The 19,393-nt window shown below is 42.5% G+C and overlaps 1 protein-coding gene and 1 pseudogene across 1 annotated transcript; both read left to right on the top strand.

Moving 5' to 3' along the window:
- Positions 1 to 240: 240 nt before the first annotated feature.
- On the top strand, positions 241 to 1,722 carry LOC135086424 (uncharacterized). Its single transcript, XM_063981151.1, has one exon. It carries the CDS (start codon positions 241 to 243, stop codon positions 1,720 to 1,722), a length of 1,482 nt encoding a protein of 493 aa, XP_063837221.1.
- Positions 1,723 to 11,533: 9,811 nt separating this feature from the next.
- On the top strand, positions 11,534 to 19,129 carry LOC135086423 (uncharacterized protein K02A2.6-like; annotated as a pseudogene).
- The last annotated feature ends 264 nt before the right edge of the window (positions 19,130 to 19,393 follow it).

Here is a 19,393-nt window from a genome sequence, read left to right as displayed (position 1 = left end):
TGTAATCCTCCCATCCCCCTCCACTCCCCCCACACCTCAATAATCCTCACTCCTCCCCATCAACCCACTCCTCTCCAGTCTCCCACACACCACACCCTACATAGCCGAACTGTGGCGGCGCATAACCACACCGGGCCCGCAAAGCCCTGGGGCACTAAATACCCCCTAAAAGCTCGCACCACACTTTCACCATGGGCAGGTGGCAGTGTGCGTTACTATCTTCCGCCCGCACACCTTATGATGGCAGACTCGAAAAATGTATTGCCCCAGGAGGGTACCACCGAAGGTGGAGAATCCCTCACCGGACCCAATCCGGTCTGTCCCACGTACTCTGGGGGGGACAAAGAATGCCACAAGCCAGGATCAAGCCTGGACTTAACATGCCTAGCAGAGGCGATCCCATCCACCGCGCCGGTCGACACCCTGTCGCCCTGGAACGTGGTGATGCACAAGCGGCCCAAGAAGGGCGATAAGCAGAAGCAGCAGGAGCAGCAACAACAACAACAGCAACGACAGGCAGGCAAACCGGCTCGCGTTCGTCCCAGCAGGCGAGCGAGACAGAAAGCCCGCCAGTCGCTAAACTCAAGAACACCCCACGTGGCGGAAACGCAGCGTGAGAATCTGCCGTCCACCTCCAAGGTGTTGACCGATTCGCAGGGCACCACGAATCATAATCCTCCACCCCCACCACCGCCACCACCACCACCACCACCACCACCATCATCACTACCTCCTCCTCCCCCACCCCCACCTACGTTACCCAGTCAGGCGAAGGGTAAGGCTCCGGGAGGTTATCACGGTCGGCGGACTGCAGCGACGGCAACCCCTGCGCTTGAAAAGGCGCAACCTGGGAAGTGTGAACGCGCTTCAGCGAAGCGCGCCCGCCTGGACGAAACCAGGTCCCCCAGGGGGGAAGCCAAGCGTGCAAAAACCGACGTGAGGCCAAAGCGGACGATGAGCTACGCGGATGCGAGTCAATCGCATCTGCAGATAGCGGTGACCACCGTCCCGCCGAGGGACCTCACTATGAGCCAAGCGGAGCGGATCCGTATTGCTATCGATGATAGAATCACGGATACTGCTCTAACCCCAGGCATGCGTGCTCCGTCTTTGCGCGGTCGTCCCTATCTTTATGAGGGGGCTTTCGCGTTTTGGTGCGAGGATGCAAGGTCCCGCGAATGGCTGGAGAACCAGGTGAAATCCATTCCCTCACCTATCCCGGACACAACCCTGACAGTTGTAAAGCTGTCAGAAGTAAGGAGGAGGCTGAGAGCGGGACTCCTCCTACACAGCCACATTACCGACCCGGTGACGCTGCAAAAGGTCATCAGCAACCAAAACCCTTGGTACAAGGTGGACACCTGGCAGTGCATCAGCGCCTCGGTGACAGAGGGAGCAGAAGTAGCGGAGGAAGGTCCGTCATCTAGGTACAAAGCTGTGTACCTGGTCCTGGGGATCCCTGAGGACCAAAAACAGACCATCCTCGACAGAGACCGTCGGGTATCACACCTGTCTGGTGGTGGCTACATCAGATTCTTCAGTAGCAAGGAGGAAGAATCGGAGGCCACCACCACAACCACAGCAGCGACGAAGGAGTCGTCGACCCCAGAGCCTTCCACCTCAGCTCCCCATCAGGGTCAGAGCGAGTTGGAGACAGCCTCGCCACTAAAGACGGAAGGAGGGACCAGTGAAGACGAAGATGGCCTCCTTAACAGTCCTTAAATCCACCATCGACGTCATAAAAACCAACCTCCAGCACAAACAAATAGCGGCGGCGTCACTACACAGGGTGCTGGAGGTAAATAACAATAGGACCGTCGCCCTGATCCAAGAGCCCTGGATCAGAAACAACAAAATCTGCGGCCTAAACAACACAGGAGGTAAGTTACTAGTAAACACCTCCATTGATAAACCAAGAACGTGTATTTACATGCCGAACACGTTAAGCTGTACCATGTTAAATCAGTTCTGTTCCAGAGATGTCACCGCAGTGAAAACCGTGACAGAACAACAAACCCTAGTGCTAGCCTCAGTGTATATGCCAAGTGAGGATGCAGTTCCCTCACAAGAACTCACCGCACTGGTACAACACTGTAGAGAGCAGGCCTGGGGCTTGATCATCTCCGCAGACTGCAACGCACACCACCCGCTGTGGGGAAGTACGGATTCAAACAAAAGGGGTGAGTTACTAACTGAATATTTATTCCAATCGAACCTGAATATTATGAACAAAGGAGCTGAACCCACCTTCGTAAGTTCAAGGTACCAAACTATAATAGATCTGACGCTGGCAACACATGAGGCGGCGGAACTGATTGAAGGCTGGCATGTGTCAAACGAGCCATCCTTTGCGGACCACCGACGCATATGTTACCAAATAAAAATGAAACTAACAGACCCTGTTCCATATCGTAACCCCCGTAAAACCGATATAACAAGGTACACTAAAATACTAACCAAAACACTAAACGATACACAAATGACAGATGTAACACTTAGCACTAACAATATAGAGCTAAACATACAATACCTCACAACTGCTCTAACGAAAAGCTACGAAGAGTCATGCCCAGAAGTTACTCCCAAAGTTGCGAACAAAGGTTCCTGGTGGGGGCCGGAACTTGAACGCCTTCGGAAAAAACTCAGGACACTTTTCAACCGAGCGAAAAACACCAGAACCAATGAAGACTGGAACAAATACAAAGAAGCACAGAAGCACTACAAGAAGCGGATCAGATTCCGTAGTAGAGAACACTGGCGCAATTTCTGTAGTAGCATAAACTCAACAAGCCAGGCTGCTAGGATTAAGAAAATCCTATCAAAAGGTGATCTCAATCTCCTGGGCTTCCTAAAGAAGGAAGACGGCACCTACACGAACACGGAAGATGAAACAAGCACAATGCTGCTAAAAACACACTTTCCGGGTTGTAAGATCACATCGATCGCAAGGTGGCAGGATGAACAACAAAGCACACCGACAAACGAAGAGTGGAAAATCGCCAATAGTATAGCAACAGCGGATAAAGTAAATTGGGCGCTAAATAGCTTTCAACCCTTTAAATCCGCAGGACTGGACGGAATCTTCCCAGCGCTATTACAATGGCAAACAGCCCAAATACTAAAGTACCTAGTACAGATATACCGGGCATGCATAGCTTTTAAATACATACCCAAGCCATGGAGGGAAGCAAAAGTAATCTTTTTACCGAAACCGGGAAAAGAAGACTACACACAGGCAAAATCCTTCAGACCAATTAGTCTAACATCGTTCCTACTAAAAGGACTGGAAAGATTGGTAGACCGGCATCTCAGGGATGGCGTGCTGAAAAGCAAACCACTACACCCCCAACAACACGCCTACAGGAAAGGCAGATCAACAGAGTCGGCTCTACACATGGTAGTACATAAAATAGAGTCGGCCATCACAAACAAAGCGTCAACCCTTGCTGTCTTCATAGACATAGAAGGAGCGTTTGATAAAACTATGCACAACAGCATAAACCACGCCCTGGAACAATTCAACGTAGAACCAGCCGTAAGAAGCTGGGTCACTGAACTAGTTAGTAAAAGGGCGGTTCAGGTGGTGGCGAACACGACTACCAGAGCAGAGGTTGTCAGAGGATGCCCTCAAGGAGGCGTCCTATCGCCACTACTATGGAACATGGTAGTGGACAGTCTGTTAAGGAAACTAAATGACAGAGGGTACACAGCCATTGGATATGCAGATGACATCACCATACTGTTAAACGGAGGGGCTGAAAACGTGCTATGTGAAATAATGCGTTCAGCCCTAAACATTGTTGAAAACTGGTGCAACGACCACCAGCTGTCAGTAAACCCAAACAAAACTAAACTAATCCTTTTCACTAACAAAAGGAAACTACCAGAGCTCCAGCTACCAGAACTCTTTAAAACAAAACTCTCCCTCTCAACACAAGTGAAGTATCTGGGCATCACCTTTGACCACAAATTGAACTGGGCGAGTCACATTGAAAACAAGACAAAGAAGGCCTGTATAGCATTTTATCAGTGTAAAAGACTCATTGGTAGCAGATGGGGTCTTAACCCTAAGATAACACTTTGGCTCTACACATCAGTTATCAGGCCCTCTGTCACTTATGGATCAGTTGTCTGGTGGCCCAGAACAAAACTATCCACAGTAAGATCAAAACTCCAAAGCCTGCAACGCCTAGCAAGCATAGCGGCCACTGGTTGCATGAGAACCACACCATCGGCATCACTTGAGTACCTTCTGAATCTTAGACCCTTAGATCTCATCATTCAAGAGGAAGCGCAAGCAGCCGCTCTAAGACTTAAAGGAAACGGCCTATGGAAGCAAAACAAGGAGACAGGACACTCTGCGATCCTGCAGAAAACCATAAAAGAAATACCTCTCACTGAGGCACCCATCGACAGGATACCCTGTGAACACATTTTCGACCGAAGATATAATATCCAACTTACAGCGGAGACGCGAGATTACTCTGGAATCAATGAAGTTAGGATATACACGGACGGCTCCAAAACTCAAACGGGTACAGGAGCTGGTGTCTTCTCGAATGATCTTAATATAAGAATATCAACAACATTAGATAAACACAATACAATTTTCCAAGCAGAATGCATTGGAATTACCAAAGCAGCACAGGCGGTAACAGCCAGAGACATCCGAGGTCTAAACATAAGAATTATCTCGGATAGTGCATCCGTACTGCAAGCGCTAAAAAGCAACACAATAACAACGGCCCTTATATTGGAATGCCATGAAGCGCTCCAAGACATTGCAGCTGTAAATGGAGTTACCCTGCAATGGATCAAAGGGCACAGTAACTCTTTAGGCAACGACGCAGCGGATGAACTGGCAAAAAGAGGTTCGGACACAACAGTATTTGGCCCGGAACCAATACTGCCGATACCACAAGCACAGATCAGGAACTGGCTGCGTTCCAAAACAGAAGAAAAACACCACACAGAATGGAAAAATAGCGAAGGATGCAGGCAAACAAAAGATGCGGTTCCGGACGTATCGAAAAAGTTCTCCCGCAGCCTCATCAGACTAAACAGGGACAGCATCCGCAAGGTCTTAAGTGTCATAACCGGACACTGTATGCTAAACAAGCACCTATACAATATAGGTGTCACAGACAGCCCACTATGCAGGGGGTGCATGGAGGCAGAGGAAACACCGCAGCATGTGCTCATGGAGTGCAGTAGCGTGGAAGAACAACGGGCTCAATTTCTTCGATCACCGTCGTCGCTACAGGAAGCCTGCAGCAGCCTGGACGGGCTGCTCGCCTTCTGGGGGGATCTGAGGTGGTTGGAGTAGGAAGATAAACCACAAATCGCGCACAATGGCCCTATCATGAGGCTAAGTGCGGTATTCGATTGCCCTGCAAAACTAACATGTCTAGTAGTTAACGGTAACATTACTTTGTGTCGGTGTCATAACCATGGCATTATTAGCATCATAGACAAATGGCAATGCCAGATTTTGTATGGAAGGTGGCGTCTTTTTTTTTTCGCGCGGCCATCGACCAAACTTTGTTTTTTGATTACAAAATAGTGTAATAAACCAAACTTACTATGAGATGTATACCTCTAAACTCAGTCTGAACTGAGTTACGAGCATTAGAAGTTTGATGATTTACATACTAGATTTGCTTTTTGGGCGCAAGTTTTGTAAGAAATTGCAACAAAATATTGCGCTATTTTTTATTGCGCTGATTCTGCTCCACACTGATGTCTGGAGCCTTTAATGGATGGTATTGTTTGTTTACACATACAATGTCACTATTTTGTTGCAATTTCTTACAAAACTTGCTCGCAAAAAGCAAATCTAGTATGTAAATCATCAAACTTCTAACGCTCGTAACTCAGTTCAGACTGAGTTTAGAGGTATACATGTCATAGTAAGTTTGGTTTATTACATTATTTTGTAATCAAAAAACAAGGTTTGGTCGATGGCCGCGCGAAAAAAAAAGACGCCAATTTCCGGCATTGTCTTTTGAAGTGGCGCCACTGAGCCGCCCCACTAATTTTAAATATTTTATTTTGTCAATGCATTATTATACAGGGTGTTTCTTGTAAGGTGTCAAGCCGAAGGCAGGTGATAGGTGAGGACTAGACCTATCGATTTCACCCCCATGTATGTTCTACGATTTTTCATAGTTTAGAAGTTATCGTTAATTTTGTGATTTTTTCAAATTGTATGACCCATTAGGCTTTAAATTTTTTTTATCTTTTTTTTGGGTAGACTTTTCTCAGATTTCTTTTTTTTGATAGATTCCCTATTAATTGCAGATTTTTGAAAAAAATAATCAACTTCCTATCTTTGATGCAAGATACAAAATTTTTGCTAGAAACATAAAAAATATGCTATTAGCGGAACATTCTAAAATTTTCAACTTAAAAGTTAAAAAAAAAAAAAGAAATTCCATAGGTCCAAAATAATTTTAAAAACTGCGCAGTTTTCTGAACTTTTATAATAACACAAAAAAACATGTACTTAATAGGCCATTATTTTCTGTAATCGCTCCACTAAAGTGGTAAGTCGGAGACTCCGTTACATGTTTTTGACTTTCTTAGGACTAACTAATGATTGCAATTCTCTAAGTTTACGTTACGTAGAACACATTTAAAGACAATAACTGAACAGAACATTTTTTTATCCACAACGAGGAATCTCTTACCCTTCATCTGACCTGATGAAAACTGATGGATGATCAGCGAGCTTCACTCGGAATCCTAATCCACAGAGGAATTGGCTGTCCTAAATAGGTGGCCTTACCACTAGACCACAGTGGTGGTTGTTACTTTACGATTAAATTCGATATACCTACATATTAGAGTGTGAGAGAAAGGGAAAGAGTTTGTGTGTGTGTGTGTGTGTGTGTGTGTGTGTGTGTGTGTGTGTGTGTGTGTGTGTGTGTGTGTGAGAGAGAGAGAGAAAGAAAGAGAGAGAGAGAGAGAGAGAGAGAGAGAGAGAGAGAGCAAAAATGGGTGTAATGATTTAATTTAAAGTAAATGTTCATAATGTCCGCCGTTGACCTGAATGCACATTCGACAACGACGCAAAAAAATTCTTCGTAAAACCTTCTTCATCATTTTGGTTTGGTTTTGTGCTTCAGTCAGCTTTGTCCGCAGTTCATCAATATTTTCATATTCCCTATTGTATACCAGATGAAGGGCAAGAGCTTCCTCGTTGTGGATAAAAAAAAATCTGTTCAGTTATTGTCTCTAAATGTGTTCTACATAACGTAAACTTAAGGGATTGCAAACATTACTTAGTCCTAAGAAAGTCAAAAACATGTAACGGAATCTCCGACTTACCACTTTAGTGGAGCGATTACAGAAAATAATGGCCTATTAAGTACATGTTTTTTTGTGTTATTATGAAAGTTCAGAAAACTGCGCAGTTTTTAAAATTATTTTGGACCTATGGAATTTCTTTTTTTTTTTTTTAACTTTTAAGTTGAAAATTTTAGAATGTTCCGCTAATAGCATATTTTTTATGTTTCTAGCAAAAATTTTGTATCTTGCATCAAAGATAGGAAGTTGATTATTTTTTTCAAAAATCTGCAATTAATAGGGAATCTGTCAAAAAAAAGAAATCTGAGAAAAGTCGACCCAAAAAAAAGATAAAAAAATTTAAAGCCTAGTGGGTCATACAATTTGAAAAAATCACAAAATTAACGATAACTTCTAAACTATGAAAAATCGTAGAACATACATGGGGGTGAAATCGATAGGTCTAGTCCTCACCTATCACCTGCCTTCGGCTTGACACCTTACAAGAAACACCCTGTATAATACGATTTCGCTTTCAAATACTTGTAACGACTTAACGCTTTAAATTAACTGAAACTGAGAATATACGCAATTTTATGAAGAAAAAGCATTTCAATTCGCAACATATCAACACGCCTCTTCGAGTTACGAGCATCGCAGCAACAATGACCTATTATCCAAAACACATTCCACGGTGCCAGAAATCCACTGATTGTTAACTCTGGCTTTTACTTTTTGTGCTATTTTGAGAGGTTTTAAGTTTCTAGCACCCCTGTCAAAATATTTCTTTTGGTATACCTGACGCTCTTTTAGTTTATTTGATATATCTTTATGTACCTTAGGTAACAGAAGCCGTGGTGAACAAGGAATAATGCTGCGTAACTTCCTATTATACAACAATTCAGCGGGGGAGGGCAAGTCGCTATTAATTGGTGTGTTTAGGTACTCTAATAGTGCTAAATTGAAATCTGAATTATCATAGGCCGTCTTCCTCATCATTGTTTTAACAGTTTGAACCGCTCGTTCTACTTGCCCATTTTATTGAGGGTATCTGGGTGAGGAAGTTATGTGTTTAAAATTCCAATTTATTGAAAATTCTCTAAAAGTTTTTGATGAGTATTCAGGACCATTATCTGACATGACAATTTGCGGTATTCCTTGACGCCTAAATATTTGTTTTAACTGTTTTACAATTTCTACTGACGTTGTCGAACGCAATTCTACTATTTCTATAAATTTACTGAAATAATCTATGACTATTAAATAACATTTCGTGCCAAAGTGAAAGAGATCCGTTCCAACTTTGTACCACGCCCTGTTAGGTATTTCATGCGATATAAGTGGTTCTTTTGTGTTTTGTTTTTTATAAGTTAAGCAAGCTTGACAACGTGATAAATGATCTTTTAATTGTGATGACATGTTCGGCCAAAACATAATTTCTTTAGCTCTAAGGTTGCACTTTTCTATTCCTAAATGACCCACATGAATGCTTTTAATCATTGCACTTCTCATAGACTTAGGTATAACAATCCTACTACCTTTCCACACCAGGCCGTAATTTATTGTGAGATCTTGTTTGCTATCCCAATAAGGTTTTACAATATCACTTACTTCACTTTTATGTGTAGGCCAACCACGTTTAATGACTTTAAGTAATTCTTGTAGTTCCCTATCTTCTTTCGTGTGTTTTTGGATGTGAAGTTTTTTTTTTTTTTTTTTTTTTTATGTGATAGGAGGCAAACGAGCAGACGGATCACCTGATGGTAAGCAATTGCCGTCGCCCATGTACACCCGCAACATCAGTGAAGTCACAAGTGCGCTGCCAACCTTTTAAATCGAATTTTGAAGTGCGAGTCGGTGAGCGGATTATCTGCCGATATTGCACATACTTGCGCCTGCGCATCGAGATGGTCGCGCGGCGACGTGTTGCTGTAATTGCCGGGTACGACTGCCCTAGACAGCGCGTCTGCTATGTATAGGTACCTACCTGGTTTATACACTAGCGTGAATGAATAAGGTTGCAATCGCATTAGCATCCTTTGTAGCCTCGGAGGTGCGCTCGCTAACGGTTTGTTTATAATGTTTACTAGTGGTTTGTGATCTGTTTCTATGACTACGTCGTGGCGGCCGTAAATATACATATAGAATCTTTCGCATGCAAATACACACGCATACAGCTCTTTCTCAATTTGTGCATAGTTTTGTTCAGTTTTCGTAAGCGACTTTGAGGCGTAACATACAGGCAAGCTGTCTTGCATTAAGCATGCACCTAACCCATTTTTACTAGCGTCCACTGATATAGCAACTGGTTTCTGTAATGTGTAATATTTTAAAACTGGAGGACTTGTTAACTGTTCTTTGATTAAATTGAAGCAATAGTCGTGTGTGTGATCCCAATGCCATGCTATATCTTTTTTTAACAATTCCCTAAGAGGAGCAGTTTTTTCAGAAAAGTTTGGGATAAAGTTACTTACATATGTTACAATGCCTAAAAATCGTTCAACATCTTTTACATTACTCGGCTTGGGCATGTTTTTTATTGCTAAAACATGTTTCTCGTCTGGTTTGATGCCATTTTTTGTGATTTTATGACCAAGATAAGTTAGTTCATTTAATCCAATTTTACATTTTTGTTTGTTTAATTTAATATTTATTTTTCTACACCTCTGTAAGACTGAATATAATATTTTATCGTGAATTTCTTTAGTTTTAGCGTATATTAAAATATCTATACTTATAATAAATCTGTAGAGAGGTCAATTCTGTACATGAAATATATTTTCAAAATAACTATCAGGGGGTGATTAGTGATCGATACTGATGCCAAAAATGCAATCAGTAAAATTTTTGTCTGTCTGTCTGTCTGTCTGTCTGTCTGTCTGTCTGTCTGTATGTTCCTTATAGAAACAAAAACTACTTGACGGATTTTAACGAAACTTGGTACAATTATTCTTCATACTCCTGGGCAGGTTATAGGATACTTAGGAATTCCCACGGGAACGGGAGTTAGCGGGAAAAAAACATTTGTATGAAAAATCTAAACCGCTTAAGTTAGACGCTTGAATTTTGGCATGCAGGTACCTTAGTAAACTTAAAGCTTAGTTACAACAGGATATTGCAAAATTCCCACGGGAACGGGAGTTAGCGGGAAAAAACATATGTATGAAAAATCTAAACCGCGTAAGATAGACGCTTGAAATTTGGCATGCAGGTACCTTAGTAAACTTAAAGCTTAGTTACAACAGGATATTGCAAAATTCCCACGGGAACGGGAGTTAGCGGGAAAAAACATTTGTATGAAAAAATCTGAACCGCGTAAGATAGATGAAGGGGGGGTAAAACGAGATCCACGCGTACGAAGTCGCGGGCGGCCGCTAGTCATCAATAAATTGAATTACTCCTTCTATGTCATCAAAATGTCCGTATAGCCTCTTATGAAAGATTTCTGAAGCTGAACTTATACCGTAGGGCATTCTCAAGATTTAAACCTACCAAATATCGTATTGAACGTACATAGGTCCGTAGAGCTGTCATCTAGTTTAACGTGCCAAAAGCCTTGTTTGGCGTCCAATGTGCTAAAGTACTTAGCACCCGATAAGCTAGCTGCTATTTCTTCAAAAGTAGGCAACTTAAAGTGTTCTCTTTTAATTGCTTTGTTTAAGTCACGTGGATCTAAACATATACGGAGGTTGGGTTTCTTTACGACTGTCATACTGTTAACCCAGTCTGTTGGACCCTCAACCTTTTGAATAATCCCGTCCTTTTGCATTTCTAATAATTTATTCCTAACTTGCTCTTTCAAAGCTACTAGTAATTTCCTAGGAGCGTGCACTACAGGTTGTGCGTCCTCTTTTAATTCTATTTTATAAGTGCCTGGTAAACAACATATGCCTGAAAACAAATCTGGAAATTTATCTAAAATGTTGACACTGGTGTTTGTAATATGTTTTACTGCCATGACCCGCTGAATTAGGTTCATTTCTTCACAAGAACTCCTTCCCAATATTGGTGGGGGTTGAGTATTAACAACAATGAATGTCAGTATGTATACATTTTGTTTATAGATAACTTTAAGAAAACATTTGCCTATGTTGTGTATGTGGGTAGTTATATATTAACAAATGTATGTGACCACCACCCATGTTGTAGAAATAAACCAGTGTGTCTTTAGCAAGCAGTTGTTTCACTCGCGTCCCACGTCTCATATTTAACAGTGGCGACGTTTACCCACACTTAAGAAAAAAAAATGTCGCACTTCGGAATTCTCTCCAGCTTCGACCACACACTACAAAATTGGGCTACTTACAAAAGTCGCATTGCCCAATGGTTCATCGCTAATGAGATCGGTGCGAAAACGGATGGAGACGGGGTCAAAAGGCGAGCGATACTACTGAGCGCACTCAGTGACACTACCTACGGGCTCGCAGCTGACCTGGCGTTACCGAAGAAGCTCGACGAAGTCACCTATGAAGGAATTTTGAAGCTCCTGGATAAACATTTCACGCCGAAATTATGTGGTTTCAGCGAGAGGCATAAATTTTATGCTGCGGTTCAGGAGTTAGAGGAAACTCCATCACAGTGGGCGGCTCGACTTCGGGGCCTCACGGCCCATTGCAGCTTCAAAAACATCGAGGAGACGCTACGAGACCGTTTTATAATGGGGATGTTACCGGGCCCCGAGAAAGAAAAATTGTTTACGCAAGATGTGGATACGTTGGAACTGGCGAAAGCGGTGGAGATAGCGGAAAGCGTGCGGAGCGCGCGTTTCGGCGCCGCAGCCGCCGCGAGCAGCGCTCCACAACAAAATCAGCTGTTCAAGATCAACCCACGGCCAAACAATTCGTCAAATGCCCGGGCATCCAAGGAAAAGTGTAGTGTTTGCGGGTATACAAATCACAAAACGGCACAGTGTCGATTCGCGAACTATAAGTGCAAAAAGTGTAACACAAAAGGCCATCTACGTAGAATGTGCAAAGTGAACGTAATTACTAATGAGGAAGGTGAGAGCGATGATGACGGTAAGTTGTTTGTTATTCGTGCTCACAGGGGAGAACCTATGACAGAATTTGTATCATTGAATGGGGTAAGATTAAAATTTGAGATCGATAGCGGATCGGCGGTCACGGTTATGTCAGAAAAGGATTTTTCTACTCATTTTACGAGCGTGCCATTATCAGCGACTAATAAACGGTTATGTTCATACACTGGAGACCGCATAAACTGTGTAGGAGTAGCTAGGCTACCAGCGGTGTATTTGGGATGCACGAACATTTTAGACGTTTACGTCGTCCGTGATGGCGGTGTGCCTCTCTTAGGTCGTGATTTTATATCACTATTTAATTTACAACTATCTCCTTGTAATTACGTAAGCGACGTCAAAACAGACGAATCGTTAGTAATTAGTCAGCTACAAATGCGTTTCCCACAAGTGTTTGCAGACAAATTGGGCACATTTAATAAATATACAGTTAAACTACATTTAAAAGACAATGCCAAACCAATGTTTTTTAAAGCGCGGCCAGTTGCTTTTGCGCTGCGCGACAAAGTCGGGAAAGAGATAGAACGATTAGTCGCTCTCGGGGTGCTAAAACCGGTTGATAACGCCGAGTACGCGTCACCCATAGTCCCAGTACTCAAGCGCAACGGCTCTGTTAGACTATGCGCAGATTATTCCGTTTCCATTAATAAGCAACTGATTGTAGATCATTATCCACTACCTACAATTAACGAATTGTTTTCAAAACTACACGGGGGTAAACAGTTTTCCAAGCTAGATTTATCAATGGCGTACAATCAATTTTTACTCGATGAGGAGTCACAGAACATAACTTGCATAAATACTCATCGAGGGCTTTTTAAATATACGCGATTAGTGTTCGGATTAGCAAGCGCCCCGTCTATATTCCAGCGCGCGATGGAAAACGTCCTTGCCGGGATGGAGGGCGTGCTTTGCCTGCTAGACGACGTCCTCGTCACGGCTGACAATAAAAAAACCCACATGGAAAGGTTGCATGCTGTTTTAGATAGATTACAAAACGCGGGATTGACACTGCAAAAAGAAAAATGTGAATTTTTTAAAGACGAAATTAATTACCTAGGTTATGTTATAAATCAATACGGGCTAAAAAAATCACCGGATAAAGTTAAAGCTATTGTGGATGCTCCAGTACCTACCGACATAAACAAGTTACAGTCATTCTTAGGGTTAGCAAACTATTATAGAAATTTTGTTCCCGGAGCGTCTAGTATACTGAGCCCCTTATATGATTTATTAAAGAAGGGTACAAAATGGAATTAGTCGGAGGTACATGATAAGGCTTTTAAGGATATTAAGAGTATTTTGGCATCAGAAAAAGTACTCGCACACTTTAATCCTGATGCTAAAATAATTTTAACGGTGGACGCTTCTCCTACTGGACTGGGAGCCATACTTTCACAGGTGGGTTGCGATGGATTAGAACGACCGATTTCGTTTGCATCGCGAACTCTTAATCCAGCTGAGAAACGGTATTCGCAAATACAGAAAGAGGCAACTGCGATTATCTTTGGAGTTCGTAGATACCATCAGTATTTATTTGGAAGATCGCATCCTTTTGTTTTACGTACCAATCACAAACCCTTAATTTCAATTTTTGGGCCATACAAAGGTGTTCCCGAGGTATCTGCAAATCGTTTACAGAGGTATGCAATGTTTCTAAGCGCATATAACTATAGCATCGAATACGTACGCAGCGGGGATAACAGCCCCGACTATTTGTCTCGCGCCAGTCTGCCCGAGCCAGGGGCGGGAGCGGGCGCGAGCGCGGGCAGCGATATAATTGTTGACCGCGCTTCGTATATTAATTTCGTTGTCGAGGGCAGTATGCCAGTAACGTTAAATATTTTACAAGCGGAAACTACTAAAGATGATATTTTGACTTTAGTTACGAAATATGTCACAAACGGCTGGCCTAAGAAAGTCACTAATCCGAAGTTAATTCCGTATTTTTTGTGTAGAAATCAGTTATCTTATGAGAACGGTTGCCTAATGAGAGGTCATAAGGTAGTTATACCCGTAAAACTCCAGAATTCAGTGATTAAGGAGCTACATAATTCTCATCTTGGCATAGTAAAAACAAAAGCTGAAGCATGGTCGCGTTTCTGGTTCCCGGGAGTGGATGCTGCGTTAGAAAAAATGGTAAGTTCATGTAATATTTGTTTACAACTACGACCGACGCCGCCCAAAGCTCCCCTCGCACCTTGGAAGTATCCTTCCGAACCATTTTCCAGGCTACACATTGACTTCCTAGGTCCAATTAACAACCGTATGTTTTTTGTGGTTGTGGATGCACATACAAAATGGTTGGAGGTGTACGATATGAGCAACGTCACTACTACTTTATCGGTCGTAGAAAGGTTATACGATTTTATGTCAAGGTTTGGATTACCACAAACTATAGTCAGTGATAATGGCACAGCATTTACTTCTCAGGAATTTAAACAATTTTGTTTACTAAATGGCATCGAACTAGAGGTGGGCGCCGATATAAAATTGGCCGGCGGCGGCGCGCCGACTTTTTGACCTCGGCGGCGGCGGCGTCGGCGGCGTGACCTTGTTTGACCTTTGTTCATCAGGTATTTTTTTTAATCTGTTTTTTTAGTATCTGTCGTCAAGACTAATCAGGTGATTTGCAGTTGGTTGGAGTTTGAGCCACTAGAGCAGTGGTTTACTCTAGTAAATTAGCTCTCTTGATCATAGTATTAGATACTTTGATATTTGGATAGCGGGTTTGGCTGAGATCAGGTTCTCGTGTATTTCCTAAAAGCGAGCGTAATGTGCCGATAAAAGTGACCTTAACATGTATTTTTGAGCTCTTTGGAGGCACATAGTCAATGTTGGATTAGCTGACTGTCGGTGGAATATTATATTCAGTTCTGTTTTATTTATATTTATAGTATTTTCATGTCATCCTACGGTCCAGGGTTTTAATGCAGGTTGATTGCAGCAATGTGTAGAGGTCTAGATTGGCCGGAGGATGTTTCACGTCTTAAATGATAATATGGTGAGACTTCGGGGCTTAAAAACATGCACCACTTGGTCAGCTAAGCAGCTGACTTTGCAACAGTCTAGTCACTTTAAGATCACAGTTACATTTGAGGAATGCTGCAGCTTTCTGGTGTCTGAGCTACTTTACTAGTAGATGTTATAGAGTATCGGACCAAGTACAGAGTCCTCGGGTACTCCAGCTCTGCAGCTAAAAAGAGAAGATTTTGTCACCGAGTTTGATTTAAAACTGTCTGTCACTGAGATAAGAATCCATCAGCAGGTAGTAGAAATGTGCAAGAAGGTACTTTTTAATTTCATAGAGTAGTCCTTTATGATAAATCCAGGTGAAGCCGCAGCGAAAGCAGACGTACAGGATTCTTTCTTTTCCAAAAGTACTGATTATGGTTGGTATGGTTTCTGCTAAAATTTATGGTCGGGTATACTATATTACATGAGTCATACTTAGGCAAGGGAATAAACGAGCAAGAATAATCCTTTTCCATAATTTTAACAATACAAATGTCAGATTAATTGAGCTATAAGAGAATTCGTTAGGCGACTTGCCAGCCTTTTGGATCATTTCCAAAGTTAAGAGACTTGCGAGGTTCTTCTCACTCAGTGTGGTCATTGTCAAGACCATGAACTTCATGGTGATCAGATCAAATGCAAGTGCTTTACGAGGGTCCATTTTGGCTATTACTCTAGCTTAGCCCTCGATAAAGAGATCTCTTAGCGTTAGTTCTTTCGTTTCAGCCGAAAGACGTCCTCCGCCGCTCGCATCCAGACACTTCCTGCGACCTTACCCAAATCGTCGGTCCACCTAGTGGGAGGCCTGCCCACGCTACGTCTTCCGGCTCGTGGTCGCCACTCAAAAACTTTACTGCCCCAGCGGCCATCAGCTCTACGAGATATGTGCCCCGCCCACTGCCACTTGATTTTAGCGATTCTGTGGGCTATGTCAGTCACTTTGTCCTCTTGCGTCTTTCGTCCTCAATAAGCGTAGTAGGAATCAATCTTCTACTTTGAACTTGGAGGGTAAGCGGAAACATGGCGGTCAACTCCTCAAATAGTCAAGTACAAAGATGTCCAGAAGCAGCATACGAAAAGATGCAAAATGAGCCCTCTCAAATCACAATGGGAAGGTTTGGTAGCACAGGACCTAGAATGGCGGGAGATTGTGTTGTGTAGAGGCGAGTCCTCGAATTCAACGAGCAGCGCACAACTGAACTCGACGCAAAACGCGATGATGTAAATCCTGTCCATCTTCCGCCATTCACTATAATTATGTTGGCGGCATGCTCAGATGCTCTCAATGTGCGAGGAGTTTGCCGTAAAGATCGGCTATGTAAGCCATCTTCGGGCGCACCAGCGCCGCTAAGACAGCTAAGTCGAAGTGGTCACCATGACCGAAATTGGTCGGATGAATCATCATCATCAGTAGGAATCAAAGGCAGGCATAGCTGCAAGTCTCGGATCAAGTCCAATGCTTGATCTTATTCTTTTGATTGAATTGTGGATTTTTTGGATTATCCGTGTCAATGGGTTTAAATAAAATGGCTTGTCATGTAGCAAAGGTCTGGGATTTTTCTTATCAAGAGGGACCGGCGCCTCTCGCGATCAATTATTTACTAGACCAATCAGTAACTTGAATAATATACTTGATTAACTGTTAATATAGTTAGTATTAAGTTATTCAATCAATTTATTAGTATATCAATGGCATTAAGTTCGCATTGTGTACCAATTTATATGGCATTAAAGAATAAATATTATAGTTAGTTCTTCTGTTATATGGTTTACTGATGGGTCAAAAATGAGCCCTAACGTAGGCTTTGGCGTGTATGGAGAGCAGCCGAAGCTTAGGCTATCTCAAAGCCTGGGTAAATTTGCCTCTATCTTTCAGGCTTTCAGAAGTCTACGCCATTATTGAATGTGCATTGAATATTTTCGCAGGTTAGCTTCCTAACCTGCGAAAAAATTATGCCAACCACATAATTATTTACATTAACTCAGACAGTCAGGCCGCGCTGATGGCCTTAAACTCCAACTTAATCACCTCAAAGTTGGTAGAAAACTGCATGAGTTGACTGAATACCCTAGGAAAACGTAACAGAGTAACGCTGAGATGGGTTCCAGGTCACGCGGGAATCGTGGACAGTGAAAATGCCGACGAACTGGCCAGAGCGGGAGCGGAGGGAACACAATATGGTCCAGAACCCTTTTGTGGCATTCCCAAAAGTCTCGCTCGAATTACCCTAGAGAACATATATTTAAACAAATCCTTTAAGGCATGGTCAGACACGTCAGGATTAACTCATTCCAAAGCTCTTATAAAAGCCTATGACAGAAAAAGCTCTAAGCAGATCACAGGACTGAGTAGGATCAAAATGCGCATCTTAGTTCGAGCCTTCACTGGACACTGCAGCTTAAACAAGCACTTGTCCACAATGGGACTGTCCGAATCAAGAACGTGCAGGATGTGCCAAGAGGCAGATGAAACGCCACTACACATTCTCACGGACTGCGGACCTTTGATGCGCAAGCGGAGCTTACACCTGGGCAAACACATCATAAGCTCACAAGATGTAAAACATATCGCCCCCCAAAAGATGCTGCAATTCCTAATGGATGCAGGATTCGGAGGCGAACTGTAAGAAAAATAGCGGCGATAACAATAGATCGGTACCGGTCGCAGTGATACTAGGACTTTATTGAACTAGAATAGCCGCTCAACTCAATAAAAAAATAGTTCTTCTGCGTTTGAAACACAAATTAGTACAGTATAGGAGAGGAATAAATTGCAAATAGTTTGTACAGTATCAGTATCGGCGCGCCGACAGCTGGTCGTCGGCGGCGGCGGCGTAAAAAAATTCGCGGCGGCGGCGGCGCGCCGGCGTGGCGCCCACCTCTACATCGAACACATAACCTCACCGGCCTACCATCCATCAAGTAACGGCCAGGCTGAAAGTTTCGTAAAAATCGTAAAACGTGGGTTAAAATCGGTTTTGTTGTCAACACAAAATTTGAAACAATTAAAATTAATGTTACACAAGTTTCTATTTGACTATAGAAATTCGGTACATTCTGTCACAGGTAAATCTCCAGCTGAATTAGTGTATGGACGCAAATTACGATCTCGTTTGGATTTATTTAATCCCTTACAGTCGGTCGCTCCGCCTTCCTCATTGATAAATGACGTAACGAATAACAGTGCTTACAGAGTAAATACTACGGCGGGAAAAATAAACAATGTTTTTCAAATGGCGATACAGTGTTATATAAAAAACATTTTGGAAATAACAAGTTTCATTGGTGAATGGGTACTGTTTTACGAAAAAAGGGCAATGTGTTATATTTGTTAAAGGACGTTTTATCAAATTCAATTGTTAAGAAACATAAAAATCAAATAGTGATGTATAAAGGCGATTCAATCTCTCAAAACACCACCACATATTTAGATGATGAGAACTCTGATGAAGCCAGTTCTACATTGCAACAGTCTTTAAATTCGCAGGAACCATTATTACCCGAGGGGGGAAGAGTGGAAAGGGAACTACCAACTAATTCAACCTGTCCCACCACTGATAATCAGGTTCTTTCTAGAAACCCCACGAGGTTGCTGCGAAACATCCCTAGAGTAGATTATAAAAAATATTTGTAATAATTATTGTGTAAGAACGTAAATGTTAATATGTAAAGGAATGAGGGGAGGAGATGTTGTGTATGTGGGTAGTTATATATTAACAAATGTATGTGACCACCACCCATGTTGTAGAAATAAACCAGTGTGTCTTTAGCAAGCAGTTGTTTCACTCGCGTCCCACGTCTCATATTTAACAGCCTAGTACCTCAATTTTGCTACCAGCATATCCTTGTAATTTCAGGGTTGTCCTAGCTAATTCCCTGTCTAAAATGTTGAGATCTTTTAAGTAAGTTTTTGGTAAGATGTTAACATCGGCTCCAGTGTCTAATTTAAAGTTGATTGGTGTGTTTTTTATCAATAGTACAACTGACCAGTCATTATTACTAGAAACACACATTTCCGCCTCACTGTTTGTTGATTGTGCGATGACACTTGCG

The sequence above is a fragment of the Ostrinia nubilalis genome, chromosome W (assembly GCF_963855985.1).
Source record: "Ostrinia nubilalis chromosome W, ilOstNubi1.1, whole genome shotgun sequence".
Taxonomy (NCBI): Eukaryota; Metazoa; Arthropoda; class Insecta; order Lepidoptera; family Crambidae; genus Ostrinia; species Ostrinia nubilalis.
This window is presented reverse-complemented; position numbering and strand designations above follow the sequence as displayed.